The 27,166-nt window shown below is 40.1% G+C and overlaps 2 protein-coding genes across 3 annotated transcripts; one reads left to right on the forward strand and one right to left on the reverse strand.

Annotated features, from left to right (window-relative positions):
• On the reverse strand, nucleotides 1–24,273 carry APLF (aprataxin and PNKP like factor). Of its 2 annotated transcripts, none has more exons than XM_014964531.1 (9): nucleotides 24,174–24,273; nucleotides 22,929–23,080; nucleotides 21,432–21,558; nucleotides 18,636–18,814; nucleotides 15,532–15,920; nucleotides 9,372–9,497; nucleotides 7,240–7,286; nucleotides 5,834–5,872; nucleotides 1–999 (listed from the first exon to the last, which is right to left on the reverse strand). In XM_014964531.1, the coding sequence occupies exons 2-9, from the start codon at nucleotides 23,025–23,027 to the stop codon at nucleotides 794–796; spliced, it is 1,212 nt and encodes a 403-aa protein (XP_014820017.1). In that variant the 5' UTR covers nucleotides 23,028–23,080; nucleotides 24,174–24,273; the 3' UTR covers nucleotides 1–793. The 2 variants fall into 2 exon arrangements, with proteins under 2 accessions (XP_014820017.1, XP_014820018.1); XM_014964532.1 differs by lacking the exon at nucleotides 24,174–24,273 and adding an exon at nucleotides 24,090–24,169.
• Nucleotides 24,238–26,817, forward strand: FBXO48 (F-box protein 48). The gene is made up of 2 exons (XM_014964540.1): nucleotides 24,238–24,694; nucleotides 26,326–26,817. The coding sequence occupies exons 1-2, from the start codon at nucleotides 24,413–24,415 to the stop codon at nucleotides 26,485–26,487; spliced, it is 444 nt and encodes a 147-aa protein (XP_014820026.1). The 5' UTR covers nucleotides 24,238–24,412; the 3' UTR covers nucleotides 26,488–26,817.
• Nucleotides 26,818–27,166: the final 349 nt, after the last annotated feature.

Raw genomic sequence — 27,166 nt, forward strand, 5'->3', positions numbered from 1 at the left:
TTTTCCCACAGTATGTTAAAAGTTTTATTGTGCAAAAATACAGTCATCAAGACTTCAGCTTTATTGTGAACTTAACACAATTCCAGTGATGTACAGGCATGGAAAGAGCTACTACTGTAATTATAGAAAATACACCATAATTTTTGAGGCAACAAAGTGGTTAAATACACTGAGATACTCCTCTCAAGTGATTCAGGCATCCTGTATTTAACTACCTTACACCAAGAGAATCAAAGAAATGACACCTAAAAGGAAAGCCAGTATCCAACTAATGAAGTTTAAGACTGCACTAACTCAAAAGAAAATTAAAAACTGTTTTAGGCAGATTCCCCAGCGATGGCCAAGAATTAGTCTGCGATACTGCAAGCGTGAAGTGTAACTCTTCTTCAGTCAACACAGTATTTATTGTGTTTCAGCAAAATAAAAGGCTTTCCTAATGCCAGTATTTCTTCCAAGCACAGGAAGATGAAACATTAACGACCTTTAAATTGTATTTCAAACTATGAGACACCAATCGTGTTGCAAAAGAAACAGATTAGAAAACAAAACAAAAACATTAACAAAACAAAAAACGTCCAGAGCTCAGCCCTCCGGCTCCATCACTTAACAAAAAAAACCCCACCAAAATAACACATTTGGACAAGAGAGGCATTGCTGAATCCTCTCACCCCCATTAAAATCTTCCTGTAGCGCCTACATGACTGAGGAAAACAGTTTTCCAAGCAATTCCTCTCCTTGCACATCCGTGTTTTAACACAATCAGATTGGACATTCATAATGTTGTTCCGTGCAGCTACTTTTTGGTCTTAACAAATTTACGTGCTTCTTGCAAAAGAGTTTCAACATCTTCACTATCCTTCTCTTCTGAACTCGGTTCCCAGTCAGAGTCTTCATCAGTAGGTTCGCACTCCTCTTCCTCATCATCTATAAAGCTGTCGTTAAGGTCATATTCATTTGGTTCATCATCGTTGACACCGTCTTTCTCCACAGCCCTTCTTCCTGTAGGGACAAAATGTCATATATTCATGAACCATAAATACAGAACTAGAGTGACCTTTCAGAGACCATCTAGTTAGTCCCTCCCCTCAAGAGGGGACAATCAGCCAAAGCACTTTACCCAATGTTGACAATTTGGGTTTGATTTTCAAGACACATGAAAAGCTGTGCCATCTCTCTTTGACCCCTACTGCAGCACTTACCAGTCTGACCGCTTACAAAGTTCTCCTTACTGGCTTTTCTTCCAGCACTTGGAAGACAGTCTCAGGCCTCTTCTGAGAATGTCTTCTGATATCAAAAGATGACAGTATCAGGTAATGTCTTCTGATAACCCTCCTTTCCCTAAGGAGGTGCACACACAATTTTCCTTGCCATCTTCCTGCTACTTCTCTCCATAAACAATCTATCTATCTTGCCATTTGGCCTCTAGCTACTGCCAGATGTCTATTGTGACCCTTGATTTTCTGCCTTCATCCACAGATACTTACGTAGGACTATTTTATACTCACACCCTTTGGAATCTGACATGGTTTTTAATTTTCATTCATTTCTTTCCCGAGCTTCAGGTGAGAGAAGGGATCCGCTACATCACGTGCCTCCTACGTTCTCAACTTGGCTCCACGCTGGACAGTCTGTGCTTCCTTTCTGAAGGTGGGTTAAGGAAACAACAAAGGCTGAACACTTCTTTCCTGAGCTGGGGGCAGCCTACCCATTTCCCCAGTTCAGTCTATTCTAATAATCGCGCCGCTTTCTAATCTGCTCTCCATCCATCTTCTTCACAACTTATATTTTGTAATCAAATTGCCTTCTGCCTTCGTGGTACTTCACAATACTCTGTATCAGCAGGAATCAAAGACTCAGAAACCTGTTTACAGGAAATGGATGCTGTTCACAGCATGTTCCTAAACTTTTGTAGACAGCTTGTTTTGCAGTATTCTTTTAATTGTTTGACTATGTTGGCACATTTAAACCAATTCCCAGGGCAAGGATAAGTCTCCTATTTGAAGAAGACTTATCTGTCTGACTTGGTAGAATCTATAAAAAGCTGCTGCAATGGCAGCATTGTCTGCTCCTTTTATTTATCGGTAGCTGTGAACCTTTAAAAACTTTATTTCCACTGCTTCATATTTTCAGCATGTTTTCAAGCCTGAGCTACCTCCCTTTTTCTTTCATGTCCACAATTCCTAGCTAGCCAGTCTGTTAATATTCCCATCAAGTGTTGCCCCCTTAAATCATACCTCCGAATAAAACCATACTCATTCCTCCTCTTCTAAGCCTCCAATTTCTGCATTCTTATTTCATTCAGAGATAACCTGTCAATGACCTTGTACAGATCATTTATCTGTTGAGCAGGTCTTATCATAGCTCATAGAAAACTATCAATATGTATTTTTTTTTTTCTCAGCTACAGATCCCAGTCCAAATCATCAACGTTTACGTTAAGCAGAAGCATTTCTTAGCAAATTCTTGCAGCCTTAGGTCAGAGCTCCAGGCACTCAAGCTATGCATGTGGTGAACTAACGAGAACCTTACGTAGTCAGATCACATCTTCTATCAGTTACATTTTTCTACCAGAGGGAATGTTACTATTCCAGAATTGTCTTATGGTCTGATTTACATTTTGCACTCTATAGCAACTCTCTGCCAAGGTTTTCAGAAGCATTTACAGCATTAGTCACGTTACTCAATGATACATAATTTTACAGGTGAATTGTGCTGCAGAAGCACTGAATGACCTCCTCAACCACGTGTGACACACAATAATGTAACTGAGAAATATCCTATGGCCAGCAATCTATATTCTCTGAAGGACCGACTGTGCACCCCCTAGCAAAAAAACCTGAAAATGCCAACAGTGAATTGGAGATGTAATTCACTATTCTGCTTGCTAGTTTATTGTTTACCAGACTTCAGAGGAAATTGATCACGCCCGTCTTTACCCCTACCAGCAGAATCTCTTGAAAGAATCACAGACTGTGGTCCTGCAGAATAAATTATGTCTTGGAGGGGAGAAGTCAAAACAAAAATGCTAAATACAAGAACAAAATCCCTCTTCTCAGAATAAGCTTATGAGAGTAACAAGGCTAAGATCTCCTTAGCAAAGAAAAGCTCTTCTTCACTTTCACAGCACTGTGGGTGGTATATTACAAGCAAAGGAGGAATTCTGGCAAAATACCAATTACTTCCATATTTTTCTCACAAATGTTCAAGGAGCATACTATGGTTTTCCTCCCTGTACATCCAGATTTCAGCAGTGAAGGATGCACTTCCTTCCATGTCTTCCCACTCCACCACTTTCTGCTACAGTTTAACTCAGCCCCACAGCCCCTAAAGCTGCTCATTTAGCACAATCCTGCCTTTTCCCTAGTAACGTATTTATAAAGATGACCTTGAAACTTTCTCTGAAAGCATCCACTCCGCGTGGGGAGAAAAAGATTGCTGTCCAGGCTGATCACCTTTTTCAAAGAGTTATATTTGGAAGAGAGCTGATCAGCTAGCTAGAAAACCTACAAACAAGCACGTAGGAGAACCCTGCACAGCAGGGTCTGTAGCCACAGCAGGTCACTTCTTGGGTAGCAACAACGTAGTGAGGTCATTGGTCATTCAGTAGTGACAATTTAATGACAGCGCAACTCTAACCTTTTTCTTCTCCTTTTTTTTTTTTTTTTTTTTTTAAATCTTCCTCCCTTACAGCTATTCCCCCGGCAATTAGCCTTAGATTATTTCTGAGACATAGACCACATTCTCTACCAGCCATCTGCAATCCCTCCGGTAGCAATTAGACTACAAATGTGAAAAACTAAACACATCAAATGTCATGTAGATGGCACCCTTCTTTTCTTGGCTGGTGGAGCTTACATACACTTCTCTGGCAATTAATCCTGCTGTGTTCAACAGTGCAGTTGTGCCAAATAAAGGCACGAAATAAAGGTTAATGGAGCCCTGATGGTCTGTGTGACTGACCCTGCACGGCTCAGTAGAACTGCTTCAGACCTGAGCTTGCTAAGCCCAACCTTTTACAAGCTTTGCCCTTAAGAGAGCTAAGCAAGCCCGTCAACAAGACATTGGAAAAAAAACCAAACCAACAACAACAACAACAAAGAAATAGAAAATCGGCAAATATGAACAGCACGTTAATTAATGAGTTCCCTTCTTTTTCCTGGGCACAGAATACCAGTTCTTCCCTGGTTCTTTCTCAGTAAGAGGAACTGAAATTGATACGTTGAATTTCATTTCTGTGTTTAAGTTTTATGCTTACAAGAAAAGCTCTTTGCCACCCATAGTCACGCTTGGCTGACCTCATGCCATGAGCTGTACACACCACTCGGGTAAGGAAGGTATTCTTATGGAAGCACAGCTATGGTTTAAAACCTTCCAGATTTAGCCGTAGAGCAAGGAGGACTTCAGATAGGCACACAGTTCAGCTCGCTTCATGATAAAATCTTAACGCCTCACTGTTCTTACAACGCTGCTAACAACTCTCACCGTGCTGTCAAATTGAGTATTACAAGGGAGCAGTGACCAAGATGGGGCTGGTACCTGCATCATGGGGTACGGCAAAACAGAAAGGTAACAAATGTGCCTCAGAACATGCCAGTGCACAGATACAACCATATTCACCATTCAGTGATAGCCAATCGCGCACATACATGACAAGGAAATGGGATGGGAAAGACATTTCTCAGCAGAAAGTACAAAAGCAACCTCTTGTATCCACCCACAACAGAAATGGAGGCCAAAAAACTTTGCCTAGGACACGAACTATACCTATTTTCACTTTTTACTTCTTTTCTCTACAAAGTAGACCTCTCTATTTTGAGGATTTCTGTAGGAGATCATCTTGGCGACCTCAAGAAAGACAAGCCAGTTCCCACTTCCACTTGAGATGCAGCAGTTCCACATCCTCATCCTTTGCTCAGGCCGGTGACAGTGAAGACAGCATATCATCAGACTTTCAGACAGCTCTTTAAAGCTCACTTTTAAATTATTTTAGAAAGAATAGGCACCTTCACTGGTGGAAGCCGAGACACAAAAGAAGCCTGGAAACAGACCTAAAGGATATTTAAAACTGGAGCCTATGCACCCGCAATGTGTAAGATAACATTGTTGGCTGCAGCAAAGCAAGCTGGGTGTGACACTGGTAAATATAAATATCCTATATTCATGGAGAGTATTACAATTTCCACTATTAAGAGAGACTACAGCTTCCCTGTGCTACTATGTAATCCTCACTGATGACTAGAAATTAAAATAAGAAGGATAAATATATGGCTTAAAGTGAAAGCTGCCCCCAACTCAAAGGCATTAACCTTTCTCTACACTGTGGTCTTAATAAGCCAGTATCTTACCTGAAACATCGATACCTCACAGAAATTATTAGAAAAACTCATCAGCACATGCACAGATAGCCCTTGAAAGTTATTTAAAGGTCAATGCAATGCAGAAGGAATATATCAATGTCTCAAGAGCAGTCAATCTTTACAGGGCAACCTCAACTAGCTGTGGATGAAATATTGGATTCCTTTCATCCTACTATGACCCCTGTGCAAGGAAGGAAGAATCAATTTAGCCTCATGTGTCTCTCTTTAAAATATATGGTTTCTTGCCTGCTTCCAGGGAAGTACAGGTACGCCAGCCCAGGAAAGCCTGACACAAATCCAATCTCAGCAGTATTACTTGTGATAAAGCAAACAGGGTTTTACTGAAATAAATGTCTACTTTCTCCTCAGGTTAAGTGTTATCAAGCATCTCCAACATTATGAAATGCCCCAAAACGGAAGCAGATCAGTTGCATCCCATGCTGATGTGCCCATTCACAACAGTAGAACATGCTCACCGTTTTTTGAAGTTCGTTGTCGGGTTCCTCTTTGAGTTACTAAAGAAAGGAAAGTTGTTAGTCAGGACAGAGTACAATGTAGCAGAAGGGTTATTCACAATAGGATTTTACAATTACAATAGGAGACCTATTAAAATAAATGGTGCAATGGTTCTGCTGTAGTTACAAGTACAAAACCAGCTCCGCTGCCCAAAAAAAACCCCTCTTTTTTTTTTTTTTGGTATTGAATGATTTTTGACAGAACATCCAGATGAACTGTTCTTACTATTATGAACCGTGCCACCTGCAGACAAGTGTCACGTGGTTGGATTTTTTAAGTAGGAAATTGGAGTATTTCAAAACAATTAAATATTTTACATTACTGTTGCCATAAATGCTATTTCTCCTTAATAATGTCATAATCCTGATTCTTTAAAGTAAAATACATTATCATTACATTTCCATAACTGTTGTGCTCTGAAATATCGTTTATTGCATTGGGATTTCAAGTGGAAAAAAATCTCCAAGTCCAATAATCAAGTAAAAAGCACAAAAAATGCAAAGAACAGAGGAAATGTAAACAGTACATTCCCATGTGTTCTTCAACAACTCTAGTTACTGAAATATAAAAGACTAGAAAATTTTAGAACAGAAAATCAGATTCAGATTTAATAATATTCCATCCAAACCTCAAGAGAACATACATGCAAAAATTTGTTCTCTCAGTATTAAAATCACTGGTCCAAAACCAAATTTAAAATAAAATTTAAAGAGAGTGACATATGCTTGCAGTGTTTGTTTTAGAGCATCACAAGACTTTAAAATCATGTTACCTGAGGATTTCCTAGCAAAAGAAAAATAAGAATAGAAAGTAAGTATGAAATATTAAGATATAAATCCATACAGTTAAAACAAAATATTTCTGCATACATATTTTGCTATGGGGATGGGAGAAAAGCTACAGAAATCATTTACTGCAGTACCAATTCAATACGTTGAGAAACACTTCAGTAACACCTAAATGTATTCCCCGTTTTCCTTGTAATGCTCCAGCTCTGAATGGAGGAAGCAGAATACAGAGATCCGGTAGTATCACACTGTACCATGTTTCATTTTCAATAAAACCCATTAAATTCATGAAAATAGCCACTTGCCACACAGCAGTTTTGTCATCATGTGAGATACAAAGCAAGATCCAGGGTGCAAGTTTGCAGTGACCAGGCACAGTGGCCTCCCTTGTCACAGACAAGGGCAAGACCTCAAGCTTAGGAAGCCCAAGGGTGCAGGGTGATACAAAGTCAGCTGCAAATGTGTGTTTTTCACTTACAGCAGTTGAGAGCATTTTAGTCCAAATTTTTGGTATCTATTACTGGGTTTGGGGGCTTCACCCTCACAAAGCTTTAACTACATCGAACAACTTGGCTTACCCGGAGGAGCACTGTGCTTGTATTCTAGCTTATGCTGTGGATTCTTCCTGCAAAGAAGAAAACAGTAAAAGCTTGATTTGCCACCTTGTCCCACACTTACCTTGGCATTTTATGGATAATATTCGTTCCTTTTTTTAAAAAAATAAAAAATTCTGTGACCAGTGCGTTACTGCAGCCTCTCAGCTTATAGAATGTAGGCTTGAAAAAAATCAGGTTAAATAAAGAGTTCCTCTTGTTTCAGCATGAAAAAAAAATAGATGGCTGATCAAAAGCAAGAAATGAAATAGTTTCCAAAGTGGTATGCTAAGATGCGTTTGTTGAACATCATAATAATATAGTATTTACTCTCACTAAAAATGAAACCGGAATGTAACTTCTGGTGCATTAAGTACAATGCATGCAGAATGCATTACAGATCTGAGATATGCAGGGATAGTTTCCATATTCTGAAACATAAGGCTACAAATTAAATAGTTTGGGAAAACTAAAGGATTTGAGAAGAAGTGCTTGTGTCGAAGATCTCAGGGAAAGGCTACAGAAAGATTCTTCAGAGATTAGTCTCTTCTGCAATATGCAAATTCACTTTACAAGTTTGTATGTCTTCTATTAAAAAGAAACCCAGCATCAAATCAATGAAAGAAAATTTTAAGTAAGCTTCCTCTTCAATCTGCAGTACATGTTCCCCTCATTCAGGCTATGATCCAGGTCATTAACACACTGATTGATCTCCTCCCCCATTTATCCAGTGCTGCTCTAATGTTTTAACTTGATCTGACTTACATTATGCTAACCCATGTTGTAGGAGGTTTTTCTCAGGGCTGCACATTAAAATAGTTTCAACTCGACTTATTTTTGTGCAGAAATTTTTTTATAAATTCTAACATGGGAAGAAAACCAGTTCAGTTGTCCAAATTTTTGCTTCTGAAAATAAGCAACAATTAAAGCCCGCTATTTAAGAATGACAGATCATGTGACATCGCTTAAAACTTGAGATGACTTTCTGCAACTGCAGAATTTTGTGTATATTTTACAAAATACTAAGTCTGTGAAGACCGCATTGTAAAAGCGGTTGCTTATTTATGTTTTCTTATTCTTCAAAGAACAGAGTAATGCTGTCAGTCCTCAGTAGAAAAATCTTATTTTTCTGTCAAATAACTTGAGACAAATTCATAGGCTTCAAGTTGATTTATAATTCTATAGCTACTGCCATCCCAAAGTACCTTATGTGTACATGAGATAGAAGTGATAGTTATCTGAATAAAAAATGAAAATACAGTCTCCTATTAAATACACTGTACTGGAACAAAAAGAATTGCCTATTTCACTGTTTTACTTCTATCGTCAACAGCAGACCATTTGATCCCAACTCAAGGCATAGCATTTTGATCATTTAATTATGTTCCCTTCTAGTAATAGCCAACAGATAACGACAAACAAAAATAGCAAAAATTGCACCTGTTGCTTTGTTGAAAGAATTACCCACTGCTTCATGGTGCCCGCTGTCCTCTACCCCCCAGAAATGAAACACAGATTAAGAAATGATCAACTAATACAGTACAGAGATTGTCTAATCTGGAAGGAGAGAGGGTTTTGGCTTTGGATAAAGCATCCATTGTACTCCTGAAAAGTACATTGGTGACTTTGTTACTGATTTCTCAATTTTATGTTTTTCAGAAGAGAAACATCTTTTCTGCATGAGCTGAATATAAGATGGCGCTTTCTTAAAAGCCACCCCGATTTTGTTACATTTCTTAGAGAACACGCTCTTGAGGATCATCCTGCTTTCTGGGAGAGAGAGAAAATGTTTCTGCTCAGGCAAACCTTTATTAGAGGCAGCTGTTAGTTTCAATGAGCCCCCACATTAGTGGTATTGCCTCAAAATACATCCTTCTGTCCATCGTGTCAATTACAGAGCAGTCATTAAACTCTGCTAAATAGGAATGTCAAAACTAGACACTGAGAAACAAAAAGGAGTAAAACAATTTCTGAAGAAGATCAACAGTGCCCAAAAGAAACTGAAGTCCATAAACTGGATTTTATTGCTGTTTTACCTAAATTATGCTTTCTAACAAAGCGAATACTGATTAAAATAGTTTTTGTACAAGAAAAGCCATTTTGTACAATGTTTCTACCTGTAACAAGCCGTTCCGTATGGACATTCAGGCCGGTTATCATTGTTATCCTGAGTTACCATCTCTGTTTCATGATAGTCATCGTCATTCGGGTGACTGAACTGCTGAAAGTGAATGGGATTCTTCCTGCAAAAGACAAATATATATCGAAAACTGACTGTTCCATTTAAACACAAGAAGTGGAGATAAGAAGGGTGTTACTTAATCAGCGACAACTCATTTTTCTGTGGTCACATAAAAAAGAGCTTTTAATGTTTAACTTCATGCAGAATGATAGACCTACTTCACGATAACAGAAGAAAAGCCTTGTCTGCACAGGCTGCAAAGGAGGTTAAACCAGGAATTTTCCCATTTGCCATCAGCTTTAAGTTTCAGACTTCCAACATGTATACAATCTACTGATGTAGTCATCCAGCATGAGTCTTACTCAGTGGACAACTTGCTCAGGTACGACTCCATCTGGAGTATCGAAGTGCAACAGAAACTTCTACTTCAAGTCTCAGCACGAGTTGGAAGGGCCAACCCATGGCAGCTGAACAACTGCAGTACTAAAGACTCCCCACAGCCTCGGGTTATCACATACAAGCTTCAGGCAACCTGTCTCAACTGTTATTTCTGTTCTGTATGCAAGCTGCTACTCACTTGAATACTTCAAATGCCATCACAGTATTCCAGGTGGAGCAGTCTATCGGACGCTACGTTGACTATGCTGTCGAGTTTGGTTGGCTGCCATGACATTTTATTTGAAATATCAAATTGCAATGGTGACATGAAGTTGTACCATAAGATGTAACAGTTCTGCATGTTGTTGACTCACAGCAGTGCCAGTGATGAGAGCACATTACCAGCATCCACGACTTCTTGCTCTACAACATTTCCATAGTCAAATTCAAGTAGTGAACACAAACATATGTATCACTGAAAGAACGTTTCTACTGCTCCTAGGCAGTATGTTTGGATACACACCATAGAAGACAAGACAGCTGTAACAACACTACTCAGAGAAGAGCTTGCATTACAAAACTTGTGTAAGCGATGTTAAAAAGAACACAAAAACAGGTTACGACTTCAGGAGAAATTGACATGGCAGATCAAAACATACTACAAAAATTAAGTCAGAGTGAACATACTGGTACCAAAAGCAAATCTACTTTTTCCCCTATGATTTCAAGACACTTTTTTCCAAGCATAATATTTAAAAGCATGGAATGTGGGGTATTTTAATATTTTCCAAAAGACATCCACAAAATACTTCAGTGATTTACCACACCAATTCCCAGAGTACATAATCTTCAATGTGTTTGTGCAAATTATAAAAGTGAACTATTTGCCTCAAGCAAGAGGAATGACAGCTGCAACCTACAGAGTGATTACTGCTTTTATTTACACTTGTTAGAGCTGCATTTAGAAACACAAAGCCAGAAACACAACAGCTTCCTCATTGATCACAGGTATTCTCTCCTTTAGATTCACAAATACCTTTTATGAACTTTATAGGGAACACCCAATATTAATTTCAGCATTTCACCTACTACAGTAAGAAAAAAAAAAAAGGCTTCTCTTACAGCTTTTGCAAAGTGATTACTCAAGCACTGTGAGCTCGACGAGCCGTTCAGGCTTCCTTTGAGGCATTCAAAAACGATTAGATATTTAGTATTAATACTTCAAATCTCCATTTGCCTGGTATCTTTCACTCAGGAAGCTCCACAAGGGAGCTACAGACAAAGTCTTCAATAAGATACTTATCAAAGACCCAGTATTGCTTGAGTCTATTTACAAAGGTGACAAACTTCTTGTCCTGGTCTTTTCTATTAATTTCCGCAAATTGTGAGGTAAGTAAATTGTATCACTAGGTATTATTGCAAAATTGCATTTACCAGTCATTTACTCCACCACAAGCTCTCAGAAAACATCACTTGGATTGAGTTCAGGCTGGCTGCCTACTTATTTTCCCATTTAAAAATAAATGGGATGAAACCAAGTCATTTCAGAGGCTGCTTTGTTTTCTAAACGCATGAAGCTAGCTTATTAGCAATATAAGCAAGAATTTTGAGTCATTTGAGACACAATTCATCTTCTCAAAGCAACTAATATTCTGTAAAATCGTGTTTATATTTATTCCTACAATAAGATACATGTAACATCACAGTCTCTGAGGAAAGAAGGCCTAATGGCTGTAATTTAGCCAACCTATTGTATTTTAGAAGATACCCATTTCCTCTCAAAAGATTTACTTTGAAACCTACTTGGACAACACCAAACAGCCCCCGTTGGAGGAGAGGGGAAAAAAAAAAGAAGAAAAAAAAAAGAAAAAAAAAAAAAAGAAGAAAAAAAAAAGAAAAAAAAAAAAAAGAAGAAAAAAAAAAGAAAAAAAAAAAAAAGAAGAAAAAAAAAAGAAAAAAAAAAAAAAGAAGAAAAAAAAAAGAAAAAAAAAAAAAAGAAGAAAAAAAAAAGAAAAAAAAAAAAAAGAAGAAAAAAAAAAGAAAAAAAAAAAAAAGAAGAAAAAAAAAAAGAAAAAAGAAAGTAGTATGGGAGGAAGCAGGAAGAGAAATAAAAGAGTCTTAATGTACACTCCCTACCACAAGGCTTTGGGATTCTTTGGGCCAGTGAATGATCCTCCTCAAATTATACATTTCCTGTGAAGCATCTTAAACATGTCCTACTTCAGATGCTCAGGATCAACAGAAATGTATTTATCTTTCCTTTACCTGGATAATTTGTATGTATCCCACTTCTACATGTTGTGCAATGATATCCAGCAAAATAAATAGGAGCAGGGAAGTGCATAGCTTCTATTAAGCAAGCATTTTCCCTTCTTGCAAAAATCTGAAGCTTCTTTCTTTTATTAAGGGTTTGGTTTGTCTGAGGTTTTTTGGGTTTTGGTTTGGTTTTTTTCAGATCCAAAAGATTTGAGTTGTAAGAGCACAACATCTATCACACTGTGAGTTGCACTCCAAAGTTAATTAGTTTCACAACAAAACCTCACTGCACAGGAGTATGTTACTCATTTTATCAAAACAAAATCATTAAGCTTTACTCACACGAAAACCAGCCAATTAAAAGCCTATTTTAAGAATAAAGTTTTATGGGAGATTTGTCTTCCCATAAACATACTCAGACAGTTACTGTAACTTTACTTTCACAGAAGCTCTGAGTTTGTGTACTCACACTTAATGATGGAGAAAATTACACAAATAAAAAATTATGCAAATAAAACTGATAAAGTTCTTCAGAATTGATGCAGTTGACTCAAGCAGAAGTTGAGTATTGTTCATTAAGACAGTATTTTATTTGTGCAGCTATCAAAAACAACTTAAAAGCTTTTTCTAATGCAAGTTTAACTGATTAGGTCCGAATCCCTGGCTCTTCATAATCACATGCAGAAAACCCTGGCCATTTTAAGGGCTCATTTTCTCAGCTACTAAAGAAACTAGTAGTGAAGATGTAATGAGTTGCCAGCAGTAGTTATAAAGCCATAGAATTCAAGCTTGAAGTGATGCCACAACTACACTTAAGATGTTTCTAAGTTTTATGTTGTTAAGTCCTATAAGACAGGACTCAAAAAGACAGATGCAGGTCTTCAGCCACCAGATTTACAAGCTTAAGGAGAAAGGAAAAATACTTTCACAATCAAACAAAGAGCAAACTATTTTAAAGAATGCACACACAAATCCAAATGCTGGTTGAGTGTGCCCTGCTTTCACAGCTACAGGAAGATTTACACACACCCAATGTGGACAAAAATTGTGGGTTATGGTTTTAGAGATGAGAGTTCAGGTCTACTGCACCCCTTCTACACAGCCCTTGAAAACGGGGGTTGGATTTATTTTTCTTTTTCATTCCCTGTTCTTCTAAGTTCAGAATAACAAGCAGCAGACAAGAAAATGAACACAAGACAGGATTCAAAGGGTAAGTCCCTTGACAACAAACACAGTCAGATATAACATACACAGAGCACTTTGCCTCCTGGTGGTAACAGCAGTTTCTTTCAATTTGGTAAAGCTTCAGGCTACCTCAGAAAGAGAATCCGACACTGAAAGACAATGACAGGAAAAATCCCTACAGCGAAAGGTGTGCATCAATCTCGATTCAAAAGCAGTGTTTTCAAATTCAGAAATGAAGAAACTGAACTATGGGTTACAAAATTATCTCCTAAATGTTTAAGATATGTGTTAGAGAAATTTACTGAAATTAACAGAACTAGCATTTAATCTTTTCAACTTGTACTGTTTTACAAGGCATCCATCAAAGGTGCCAAAGTCACATCCAGAAGACAAGTATCTCTTAATAAGAGCTTACAAAATGAAGAGTAGAACTCTTAAGAGCATTTAGTTATTTGGTAAATGACATTTTATGAATAAGAAACCTCACCTAGAAGAAAACTTTAGGAAACGTTCCAGTTAACAAAGCAGCACTCACTTTAGACTCCTACAGTGCATCTTGTTGGAAGACACCTTTCTCAAGGTTAAAGTAATGAAGGAATGGGAAACCAACCCATTGTACTCAATAAAAGCACTCAAAGCAGCTCCTCTTCCTTAGCAACTCTAAAATCTAGTTTTTGCTCAAGGAAAACACCACACAATGAAAAACTGAATATTTTATCAACGTGTTCCTTCGAAGCACTCATTCATGTCACACTTACATACACGGTCTGTTAAAAATATGAGTAACTGCAAAGACTTGTTTTAATCTAACATAGCTATCCCATTGATGCAGAAAGACTACTTGGGGGTCTTGTATTAAAAGCAAATACTAAGATGGACTACAAAGCGTATTTCTTTTGCTGTTTGGTCTCATGACATTTCTGGCAGATCAAAGCTCGTGTTTTTGATATATCACCTTTACAAACTTCATCAACAGAAGGTTTTGTTATGTGTTATTCCAGAGCATTCTTTTTGCTTAAAAAGCAACACTTCCCAAAAGTATTGCTTCTGAAAGTTTTAAAATAAAGACCCAAGAACAAATGTACACATACTGACTCCTGTTCCATATTAACTGTAGCTAAAATTTGCCTTCCTAAACATTAGGAATCCTTCAGCATGTTAGAGCATTAAATCAGCTTAACCCCCATACAGGGGAAAACCTGTCTTAATAAAATTAAAAGTAGCTGTAGCAAACTAGAGACTGCATTTGTACTACTGGATAGGCTTAACTGCCTAATAAAACATGTTTTCATCATATTCATTAAGGGCAAAATTTGAGATATGGGGAAAAAAGCTACATGAAAGCTGGAAAACCGATGTGTTCGTCAACATAACAGCTTTACATGTTTGATTTTCACACTGAACATAAACAAGAATCCATGTACTTGTGCTTGCTTGTTTTCTAAATAACCTCACTCTTTTTCCTACTGTTCATGCCCCCTGGGGGATAAAAATAAGGTGGCACTCAGCACTGGCATTTTGGAACTTTGCTGGAACATTTGTATTGTACATAACATTTGTAGCACAGATCTTTCACCGAGAAGTGAGAGGATATGAGTAGGAGAAAAAAGGAAAAAAAAAAAATAATTCGTTCTTCACTTGAAGTATTACCAAAGACACTGACCAGACAAGGGTTAACACGGAGCTTGTAAGCATGCCTTGTTCTGGGTTTTAGGGAGGGACTGAGAGCATCACCAAAACAAAACCTGGCAGACTGTTAAATTTATAATGAAAGTAGTTCTTGATCATTCAGGGATGACAAATACTAATTATATCACATATTCAGATCACAAAGCATGCAATAACTTCAATTAATACAATCATCTTTCATAAAAGTTTCATCTGCTAATAAAACAAGCCTACAGGGTCTATGTTAGGCATTTCAACCATTTACACCTCTTCTCCCTGCTGGTACAAGTACTGTACACACAGGGGGTTTTATTTCTTCTCTTTTTAAAATGGGCCTTTGTTTCTTATTTCCTACAACACTCCATCTCTTAATTTGCTGGAGTACTTCATCCCTTGTTTGGGTTATATATGAGCAGTTAGCAAGACATCCTGGCTCCTCATATACTTTTAAAATTCCTGTTATGCCACTTGTTTCTCATCAGTCCCCTGCTTACCAAAAGATTTTTTTCAAATCAAAGCTCGTAACGACTTTACCGTTTTCTCTTCCATAGCTAATACATTACTTCTTAACAATAAGCTATCTTAAGCTAGTTTTAATTTTGCTTTACCTGTAACAGCCTGTTCCATACATGCAAGGTGTCCTCTTACGCTTGATGTGTTTGGAGCTTTCTGAAGCATCTGCACTTCTGGTTGAATCAGAAATCTCAGTCTCGCAATCCAGATTTGCATCAGGCTCAAGAATCCCTTCCTGGGCACCAAAATTTTGGGAAGTCCTGCCCCAGTGAGCTTGTTGACTTGTAGAACCAGTAATCTGCTCTTTGTTTTCTGTTTCCTCAATTACATTTGTTTTACTGGAGAACTGACCTATCCTTTTAGAACATTTACTATGCAGCTGCCTATCATTTTTTTCCAGAGAACTTCCAGGTTTTTTTGTTCCAGTCTTGCCATTTCCTTCCATGTTTGTCATGGTACTCTCAAGGGGAAATCCAGATGCACTCTGCGGAACAAGGTTACATTTTGAAGGACCTGAAAATTTACACTCTTCAGAATTAAAAGCTTTAAAGTCAATCTCTGCCTCATCTCGTCATTCCGGCTTTCAAAAATCAGAGAATCACAGAACAGCCCAGGTTGTAAGGGACCTCAACAGATCATCTGGTCCAGCCTTTAAAACCTTCTACTCCACTTTTCAAACTAAAGTTAGCCGCAACATGCAGCTGCTAGAATAAAAGGCTCAAGTTAAGAACACAGACACACACACAATTTAAAGACAAACTTATCCTAGAGCTTCTGTCCTCAGTTTCACTTCCCTCCCAACACAGACAGGCTCTTCCCTCACCACCTCAGTTTCTGAATAGGCCAAAGACTTTAGCTTAAATTAACTTTCAATTAAACGTACTGCTCCTGAAAAATGAATGGGGGTTATACACATGAAGATACGTGTATAGATATCTGTAGAACAGACTCTAGAAGAACGTACATTCCTATATAAGAATCAATTTTACCCCCTTAAGTACCAAGGTATATGGGATGTATATATTTATCTAGATATGGGAATTCATGATATACACCTTGAGCTTAATCCCACCCCAATACATCTTAAATGCTTCGTTTCGTGACTCTAAATCGTAATAGAGTTTGTCAGTAGATACCATCAGGCAACAATTTCACTTTTGACAAACACTGCATTTTAAATTTTGGAACATATGTACACTTAAAATAAGAGATGTGTGCTTTAGAAAAAGAACAAGATACACAACCAAGACAGCTGAGACATCACCTGGCATCATACCTATATTGAAGGCTGAGCTACTTTGATACACTACAGACCTACTCAAAGGTCTCTGCTCTCTACAGTTTATTATCTAGGTTCCCCTCCAGTAAATTTATACTTAGTTTGCAAGGGTGTGTTTGGCAGAGCTTGAAAACCAGCTGGTGGTTTCCTATTTGATTTTCTTCCTTTCAATGCAAGTCTCACAAAATGTTAACCAAAACCAGAGACAATTATATCTGAGCAGCAACGTGATTAAGAAAGGGCAAAGTCAGTATTAACATCAAATCACTCTGACAGCAGCATATTTAGCAAGTCAACTTGGAGACAAAGATGACTCTTTTATCAAGACTCCCAAAATCAGGCTCAGCAAACAACTGCACCTTGGGAAATTAGTCCTTCTTTTACAAAAGGAGAACTAAATTACACTAAATTTGCCACTTCCGCCTTTGATTTCTCTACTATATACTTCAATCCATTGCCTATATTGTATATAAGAAGACTAAACACTTTCACATTTATTATGACTATTAGTTAAAAAATAGGTTGCAATCAAGGAAAAGCAGAACCAAGTGCACTATTTGCACTGGTTATAACGTGTATGTGACCTCACTGCCATCTGGTGGCTGCTGGCGCTTAGAAGAATTAATATTCTTTTTACTTCCCACCCAACAGCAGATTTTCTTAATCGCCTTAAATACAACAGAGGGAGCATAATTTTGGTTTTGATATCAGAATTCCAATCTTTAAGAGCTCTTTCTGATTTGCTTGCATTAACCCATTCTTTTTTTCTGCAAAGTTCTGAAGGCAATTTCGTACACTATGATTAAGACAAAAATGATTTATGAAATTATTAGGAGAAAATAAGTAAAGCTTCGTATTTACAAATGGCAAAATGAAATAATTCAGTAGGTAGTCACTCACCTTATAATTTGACAAAGAGCAAACAGCACTGCAGCTGGTATTAACGTACCCAGCCAATGCAAAGCTCACCACTTGGAGCACTTTTTTGGATTAAAAGCTACCACTATGATTAAGACTACCCTTAGGATTTAAGTGAAAAGCAAAACCAATCCCTACTTGTTTTCAGTGTGAAAACCAATGAAGCATAACAAATAATAGTGTTTTATCAGGTCCTTTAACAGATCCAGGCAATTCTAATGCTAGAGACTAGAAACACCTCCCCAGGTTGTTCACTTAAAGTCAGTGAAAGCCTCGCTTTGCTCTCACCAGTGTATGTTCTGTCTTTGATAACGATCCTTCTCTGTTCGTGATTAGCAGGGTGCTATCAGTAAGAATTTAACTGCCTATAAATGCAGCTGTATTTTAAAGACACACAGACAGGTTGACCAGCTGGACTGAAGTGCCTGTTCACTCACTGCCACAGATAGTTTTGGATTTCAGATTATGTATTTTCTTCCCTTTTTTGGACTTGGATTTTGAGATCGTGGCATAAGCACACTCCCTGCTATCTTTCTTCAAGACATAGCAGTTGCTAAGCCACATACCATAATTTTCTGACCATAAAATTTCACCAATTAGAATGGCACTAGTTCGGGCAAAGTCCAGTGTCACATGACATCAGTGTCATACCACCACCTACCCCCAAAGGGTTCTTGGAAAAAGAAACCACACACCAAGCCACTCCCTAGGACCAGTACTTTGGTCCACGTCTTCCAGCCTCTTGCTGTAAAGCTGAAAGTCCGGTATTTCTCTGGAACATTTGGGGCTTAAATCCCAGATCCCAGGAAAGAAGTGCAGAAAACCAAGTCTCTGAAGACTTCCAGGCTGTCCAATGAACTGGCATTTCAAAACAACTCTTAAAACAACACATCACAAGCAGAACACAAAGTTATGCTGTAACCCAACCTTCAACATGACAGTGCCAACTACATTCTCATTTTTTGAAATACCATGGTTTTCTGCCTTGAGCCAAAAAATTACCTGAGATGAAGGAACATGGATGGAAAGACAGCTCCTTTTCCCTTGATCTTGCTCTTCACCTTCAAAATCCTCTATAGTTTCTTCAGAAGCTAATCTTTTCTTCCGCTGCACGTTTCCTTCTGATTTTAATGATTCCATATCACTCTCTCCCCTTCCTTGGCCTTTTTTCATTCTACCACCTTAAAAGAAAAATCAAATGGTACTTCTGGAATACATTAGAAATCTAAAGCTACATCAAAGCAGAACACTGGGCAAAAAGCATGAGGAGAATCAGCAGTTGTGCATGTGCTGTTTCAACAACGTATTTTTCACTTCCCGCTTTTAGGAGTAAAAGTATGTTTTAGAATGAAGCAGATGCCTGAGGGGGAAATTTGAAGGAAGACAATAAATATGTGGAAAAGAATATTCTGGACCGACTCTATCAGCATGACTGAGTTTCATCTACACAGTAGGAGCTGATCAAGTAAACCGAATGTCCAAGGATGACTACTACCACAGACCTTTCATGTAAATATCCCTTCAAACTACCAGTTTATAGACACAAACATCAATTAATTAGGACATGGCAAAAATCAGGGTATGCCCATTTGCCTAGTCAACTACATCACGGTCGATTACTTCATCAGCCAGTAACTGACAGCAAGAAACTGACAGCAAGACAGCAAATATTGTGCCCCTCTTTGGTAAGCTTTACATCCCAGAAAACTGTAAGTTCTCTATACTGAAGTAATATTTTCTGGATTATAGCTGGGAGACAGCTAGGGCCATTGTGCTGCTTTTCCTATAGCTCCATCTGCTGCAAAACACATTCAGAAGGAAAATACTCAATGGCAAATTTTGCAAGACTTTAAAAAACTCTCCTCCTTCAAAAACTAGACATCACAGAGACATCTGTAGGGAACAAGGAATTTTTCCAAACGTTAATATCTAACTCCAAAAGAACAAATTGGTGTTCCCTTTCCAATAAGAAGACAAACAGAAGAGAAACGAAAGGGCAGCCTTTTCATTTTATTACCTTTCCCTCCAATAGCACCCTAAAAAGATCCGAACCTTTTCACAATTTTAAGGAAACATTTTAGATCTGCAGAAGAGATCTGTTGTTTTAGTAAAGCAGCCCATTCTAAGCTGGAATCATCTCCTCACGTAATGAATTTTTAAACAGCTCCAGTAGTGTTCACACCTATCCCTGGCTCCCTCAAGGTCAGGTCTTCAACAGCACACAGATACCCCTTGCCCACACAGCTCCAAATCTCTGCACCTATATGACCAAAACATTCAGTCTTTGAAACAAACATTATATAGACACATATAACAAACACTGTAGTAGTTGTGGAGAAAAAACAAACAAACAAAAAAACCCACCCAACCCCCCAAAAAAACTCCAAACAACCAAACATAAGAAAACAATCAGACTAGTGCAGGACTCAACAACTCAACACAGCCAGTAGCAGGTCCTCTGGTACGTGCAATTTTTTACATCCAAGGGAACAAGCCAGCAGGGAACAGTCTAGATTTGGAAAGAAAAAAAAAAAAAAAAAAAAAAAAAAAAGAGTAAAGTTTCTTTTGCTTCTTGTAATTTTCTGAAAATTAGCTTTTGAGGGAAGGCATAGGCAGGGTAGCCAATGGCATATGAAAGAGGTGTCTAAAGCCAGAATTGCCCACATCAATCCATCCAAACACCTGCATTTACTACAGGAGATAAGAAGCAATCGGTCAGGCGCTACATGAAATACTTCTGCGGCCCGGCTTGGGCATCAAGAGCCAAATTTGTCCAGTACACCATCTCAGCAGAAATAGCAGGTGGAAATAGAGGCAAGAAAGAATAGCTGTCGACACATCCCCGCCAGCCACAGTTCATACATTAATGAAGGAAATAAAGCAGTTAGCACCTAAACCACCTCGCCAAGGAACGGCAAGAGACTGGGGCCTGCTGTCTTCAGCAGAGAGAAGTCCATCTCCCATTTCTTTAGTCCTTCAGCTCCACTGATAAAAGTTTCTGATGAGCAATAAATACCTTGCAGTAAGGTTGTCAGAGAAGGACAAATGGCAGTTTCAGAACTCTTCACAAGCTCCCAGGACGAAAAGCCGGACACGCTAGAAAATTTCCTTGGGATTGTGCCAATGCAGCACCCTTGTGTCGCCCGTTGATAGGACTAGGTGCAGTTTTCTGTCGCTGTTACCACTGATACACAGCAGTCAAAAGCTTATCCTACACTCAGCAATTTGTTTTTGCAGGAAGGGCAAGAGGGAATGCCTCATTCTGGTGAGAGACTACTATAATGCGATGAACTGCTCCTCCTGGGAAGCAACTTTGGATGGAATGATCAAGTCCGATTCAGTCGCAGTTAAAAATAAACTAACACACACCACCACCCAAAAAACCCCACCTTTAAAATTAGAAGAACCTACATTTAGAAGGGCAGGGCAATACATCAGTAACTTTAAGGTGAAGAAGGCTTAAAGACACAGAAAACTACCTAGAATTTACATACTAAACAAAACAGGTGAGTTTGTAGGACCAGGCTGCAGAACATCAAATGCCCAGCTGTCTAAAGAGAGTATATTACCAGGCATAAAAAAAAGAACAGAAAGAAAATCAGCTGTTCAGAAAGAGCTCTGTCACACCCGTAGTACTGATGACAAAGGAGATAACAGGAGTCAGGCTCTGTCAGCTACCAGGCACAGAACGCAGAAAGAGAAGTAACAAATTAATACTCTACCACCACCATTACAATTTAAGACAATGGTATCAAAGCACACGAATTGGCATGCAAATGTACTACACTGCAAACCTACCTCCTTTCATGACAGGCTCAGAAATCCTCTGCACCAGGAGATCTCTTTCCAGCATCCAAGACGGAAGCACTCTCTTTCTTTGAACAGGTTGGGACTGTTCGTCTTCGTTATCATCACAAAGAGGAACCTGAAACGACATTTACTGATCAGCACCTTTTTCCAGTTACAAAAGAGGGGGGAAAAACTAGTAGCAAGTGTGTACACAGTTATGTCCTTCAAAAACAGCCTGGATAACTACTGACTTTTTGGATGGTGCCCACTGCTTTATTTATTTATTTATAATTCCTACACACTCAGAAAAACAAAGTCTATAGAAACCTTCATGCAGTAAAAAAACCCAAACAACTCCCTCGACCTTTAGAATAAATATCTATAAGGCTACAGGCTGAAAGTTTCATAGAAGAGCTATATCAGCACCTTGCTACAGAGTTTCAACACAGAAATAAGAGGAAGAGGAGGTTTAACAAAAAAAAATGCCCATTTGTCAAAAAAACCCAAGAAAAGTTCCACTAGCATTCTCTCAATTCCTTTCTCCAGAAAGGAACCACACTCTAAACAAATTAAATACACCAAAATTGTGTTCAGTACATACTTATGTACTAAAAGTAATACTATCACTTACTGAAAGTATCCATCCCAGGAATCTCAGCTACACTAAAGGCTGACATTTTATTTGTTGTACACAGCTGTCTACTGTACAATGCCATTGACCAATGTCTCCCTTCTAGCACTGTAGCACTGGATACGCAACAGAAGACCTAACAAAAATCCCACCAGCTCCATGCATGCATCCAGCCTGTCTGAAAGCCATTCTCACTCAGCAAAGTTTAAAAAAAAAAAAAAAAAAAGCAGCAAAATATTTTTGCTTGGAAAAATCTGTTTTGCTGGACAAGATGCTGGCTGCCAGCGAAAAACAGGAGAGTTATTTGTCAAGATCCGTACAAACCCACAGATAACGCAGTTCCATCAAAACTGTATGATTCAAATTAAATGGGCTGCTAGTACACTATAAACAGATATCACTTATAGGCAGCACAAGGTATCTACAGTCCAGTTCCACACTCTCCAGATACAAATTTGAGAGGCTTTTAGGCTGGTTGGGAAAAGAGTCATTCATTGCCCAAGGTCTTCACAGCTACTTACATCACAGTTACTGATGCAGACCAGAACTGGACTTTGTTCTGAACTCAGCTGCCCTGTTATTAGTTTAAATTATTCCTGTAGCAATAACAATTTTTGTATATTCCACAGAACCGATTACTGCAGCATAATTATCATCAACATAAACACACAAGAGAAATATATTTATATACCTGTATAGCATACAATCCCAAATCAATAAAACAACCCATATTTCAAGCAAACACCTTTGTAAGAATTTACTTCTCGGGGAGTGGGTGTGGGGGGGAAGTAATGAAAAAAATATTTAGAAAACACAACACCTTTGCTTCATTCTCAACACATGCTTACAAATACTAAATTTAACTTAGCACCCACCAAATGCCTGGAAGCAGTGTCATTTTTTCTCATTTTTGCAGCTCCCTGGATCTCGCAGTTGGAACAGGCGGGTTCTATTAACGATGGGCTACACGACATCTCAACAGGACGAACAGTTGGTGCTGCTTCTGCATCAGCCTCCTAATTTTTTTCTGAGAAAGCAAATTAATTTTTAGCTAGTCAAAGTCATTATGAATATAAACATGTACTTTCCACAACTTGTTCTGAAGGTTTGCCATTAATACACTTTGAAATTGAACGTCACATGCTATTACACCAACTCACAGAGGAAATAAACATGCCTTCCCTTCCCTCTTACGCTGAAAGTATTTTGAACCAAAGATTTTCCCATCGCTGCAGACCCCTACCCTACTGTGTTTTGGTTTTTTAAGTACAAAATTTATACTAGGCACTGCCATGACAAAACTTTGAGAAAGCTGAAATTACAGCTTAGGAGTTGCTTTACCGTAAATCAGGGCAAATTCTCAAAATGTTATTCTATACTGATGGTTCGGTATGAACATTAAGATAGTTTTCCAGATGAGATGCCCAAGAAATCCAGCACTTAGAATCACAGAATGGTTTAGGTTGGAAGGGACCTTAAAGTTCATCGATTTCCAACCCCCGTGACAATCCCTGGGCAGGGACACCTCCCACCAGACCAGGTTGCTCAAAGCCCCCTCCAACCTGGCCTTGAACCCCTCCAGGGATGGGGCAGCCACAGCTTCTCTGGGCAACCAGTTCCAGTGTCTCACCATCCTCACAGGAAAGAATTTCTTCCTAATATCTCATCTAAATCTCCCCTCTTTCAGTTGAAAACCTTTACCCCTCGTCCTATTGCTCCACTCCCTGGTAAGGACTCCCCTCCCCATCTCTCCTGTGGGTCCCTTTAGGCACTGGAAGGGGCTCTAAGGTCTTCCAGGAGCCTCCAGGCTGAACCCCCCCGACTCTCTCAGCCTGTCCTCACAGCAGAGGTGCTCCAGCCCTCTGAGCATCTTCTTGGCCTCCTCTAGACCCGTTCCAACAGGTCCGTGTCCTTCGCTGTGCTGAGGACTCCATGGATGGACACAGCGCTCCAGGTGAGGTCTCAGCACAGCGGAGCCGAGGGGCAGAATCACCCCCCCATTTCCCTACCCAGCCCCTTCCCGAGAGACCCCGCACCGGCGGCGGCGGCCTCCCCCTTTCCCCCGGGGGAGGAGGCCGCACCGGGCCCCGCTTCTCCCGAGGGCCGGGCGCCGGCCTTACCTCAGGCTGAGGCGGCGGGAGGAGCGCCGCCGGCGGAGATGGCCGTCGCCGCCTGATGACGTTACTCTGACGTTGCTCCCCGAAAAGCCGAAAGATTGGCCTTTTAAAAGAAAAAAAAAAACAACAACATAACAAACAACACACCGACTCCCCGCCGGGAAGCGAGGAGATGCCGGCCGGCGGAGAAACCGTCCCGGGAGCGGCTGGAGGCGGCCGCCCGGAGGGTCGGTGAAGGCGGGATGGAGGGGGCCGGGCTCCCCCGGGAAGAAGGAGGAGGAGGAGGAGGAGGAAGAAGAGACCAAGACCAAGGCGACTTCGTGGCTGTCCTCCCCCCGGAGGTCAGCTGTCGGATTTTCGGCGACCTGGACGTGGAGAGCCTGTGCCGGGCGGCCGCTACCTGCAAAGGCTGGCACCGCGCCATCGAGGGCAACGAGCGGCTGTGGCGGCACCACTGCCTCAGCGTCAGGGCCGTCTGCCGCCGGGAGATCGACGGCGACCGCGGGAACGGCTACTCCTGGAAGGTTAAAATGTCGTGTGTGTGTGTCCCAACCTGTGGAGGCTGCCGGGGAGGGTGGGGGGTTGGCGGTGGGAATAGCTAAAAGAGATGCCGTCGGGGCCACCACCTCGCCGTGGCACCAGGTTGATGGGACAACCCCCCGGGTTCAGCCGGACACAGAATCACAGACTCTTCTAGGTTGGAAGGGACCTTAAAGATCAATGGTGCCTCAAACACCGGCAGATTAAAGCTTTCTAAGACTCAGTTTGAGGTTTCAGAAAGCAGGGGGTGGCTCCTCCTGTTGTGCGCGCCGGATGCCGTCGCCAAATTAAATTTTATACAACAGGTATACGTATTCAGTGTCATTCCAAGAAAACATGAGTGGGTTTTACTGTGAGGGTGGTGAGGCGCTGGAACAGGTTGTCCAGAGAAGCTGTGGCTGCCCCATGCCTGGAGATGTTCAAAGCAGGTTGGAGGGGGCTTTGAGCAACCTGGTCTGGTGGGAGGTGTCCCTGCCCAGGGACTGTCAGGGGGTTGAAACTCAATGATCTTTGAAGTCCCTTCCAACTCTGACCATTCTACAATTCTATACTCATTACACTTCTGAGAATTCATTTACATATTATACTAAGCTTTTGGGCATGCGTAGTTGTGCCTTCTGGTGGTCCTCATTTTGAGTTAGGGTCATTTCTTCCTCAATCTTCACCTTCTTCACCTGTCCTTTGGCTCACTTTTCATGTTGGCAAACATTCTAACTGCTTAATTGCTCATTAAAACTAATGATCTCTCTGCTACCACCTGTTTGCCAGACAATGTCCATATTTATTGCATCCCTGTCTTAGGTCACCATGTTCTCAGGGCCACAGACATCCTCTTTTACCTTATTAAGTCCTGCCAAGTCCAGCCTGCAAGCTGAGGTGGATCAGGATAGGAGGGGTTTCACAGTTACTGCTCTGGACCAGGCAGAGGATGATCCCCACCTGGTGTGGGGATCTGGTGTGTTTAGAGAGCAGGGGTGCAGCACAGCAGTGAAAAGAGAAGCAGCAGCAAAAAAAACCCCAGTTCTGGGCTCTCACCTTTCAGTGAAGTTGTCTCAGTATGAGGCAAAGCCTCAAGAAGGTAGTGGTTGCCCTTCCAATGTGCAGGTTGTACGACTCTTGCACAGGAATTTCCAGAGCTTCCTGCACTGATTCTCTATTTTACCTGTATTTTGGAGAGGGGATCTGAAGTAGAAGCAAAGAACACACCAAGTCAGCATTTTACTTGCACTAAAATGTTGGCTGAAGAGAAGAATCCAGGCAGCCTGCAGTAAGAGCCCAAACAAGAGTCAAAGGTCACAAATAACCTAAAGAGAAAGTGAAAGGCACCTCATTTAAGGAGTAAGGAGGAAAATGAATTCCCGGTTTAGGGTTTTCATCTTGACCCTCAAAGAATTGAGGCAAGAAGCGATTTTCCACCCAACTTGGAAAAGTTGGAAGTAGACCAAGCTCTGCTTCTGGACAGCAGTGCACCCTCCTGGGTTTAGCGTCTAGATATCCAAAGACACCTTACAAATCCCTTTTCTTCCATTACTCTTCCAATGCAAAACTTACTGGCATTGAATGCAACTTAAATCAGTTCATTTCCAAGATCTGAATTGTTTGTTTTTTCCACCAGATCACCTTACTGAGAAACTACTGGAAAAGCAAAGTGAAGCAAGAATGGCTGAGCGGGAAGTACAGCAACGTTCCTTCACAGAACAGCTTGCCAGAGAAAAGCATGTATCCGATGGACGTCGACACGTGGGGAGAAATCCTGGAAGCAGAACTTGAGAGATGAGAAACCAGTGCTGGTTCTTGCAACTCAGGAACCTTTTATGGAGGACTCACAGACTGCCAAACTGTAAATATTTTGCCGTTCAAAATCAGTTGTGTTTGCAAACATATGATGAAAGTTTTTAAAAACGCCCTGTCATGTCTATTTTTTTTTTTAATTTGCACTTTATCTGATTAATTTTCTGTAAAATTCTAAATAAGACTCAATCTTCAGTTGTAATTTTATATTTATAAATTTAATGTTCTGCTGTATTGTCAAAAAGATATTGATTGTACTTTCAGTTTGCACTTATTGTTTTGGAAGACATTACTTTTAAGAAAAAAAAAAAAAGAAGTGTGTTTGACTTGCAGTGTATCATATCAGCAGCACAACACAAGGGCCCACAAAGGAAGGCTGGGAAAAGGGACAAATCCAGACACTGGGAAGAAAAGAGGAGAAGGCAGCCACCTCGGGATCAGGTGAACATCCCCACTGCCCAGCTCAAGGGGCAGAGTCCTCACAAGGATCTTCTCTGAAGCTGCACCCCCAGAGGTGTTAGTGCTCAGCAGCGCTGCATTTCCACTGCCTGGCTGTGGGATTTTGGGATTAGGACTCAGATCCTGGCACCAGGCAGGACTGAAGCAGCCCCTCTGCCATTAGCTATGCATTTTAGTCATTTGCATGATGAGGAGGAGAGCAAAAT

This window comes from Calidris pugnax, unplaced genomic scaffold (assembly GCF_001431845.1).
Source record: "Calidris pugnax isolate Ruff unplaced genomic scaffold, ASM143184v1 scaffold219, whole genome shotgun sequence".
Taxonomy (NCBI): Eukaryota; Metazoa; Chordata; class Aves; order Charadriiformes; family Scolopacidae; genus Calidris; species Calidris pugnax.

What these genes read in the sequence shown, in the direction of transcription:
- APLF (XM_014964531.1), bottom strand. Translation starts at nt 23,027, where the DNA reads ATGTCGTGTAGCCCATCGTTAATAGAACCCGCCTGTTCCAACTGCGAG. An exon ending in TATGGAACAGGCTGTTACAG is followed by an intron (nt 9,498 to 15,531) that starts GTAAAGCAAAAT and finishes TGTCTTTTGCAG; the next exon opens with GAAGAATCCCATTCACTTTC. An exon ending in ACAACGAACTTCAAAAAACG is followed by an intron (nt 1,000 to 5,833) that starts GTGAGCATGTTC and finishes TTGTCCCTACAG; the next exon opens with GAAGAAGGGCTGTGGAGAAA.
- FBXO48 (XM_014964540.1), top strand. Translation starts at nt 24,413, where the DNA reads ATGGAGGGGGCCGGGCTCCCCCGGGAAGAAGGAGGAGGAGGAGGAGGA. An exon ending in GGAACGGCTACTCCTGGAAG is followed by an intron (nt 24,695 to 26,325) that starts GTTAAAATGTCG and finishes TTTTTCCACCAG; the next exon opens with ATCACCTTACTGAGAAACTA.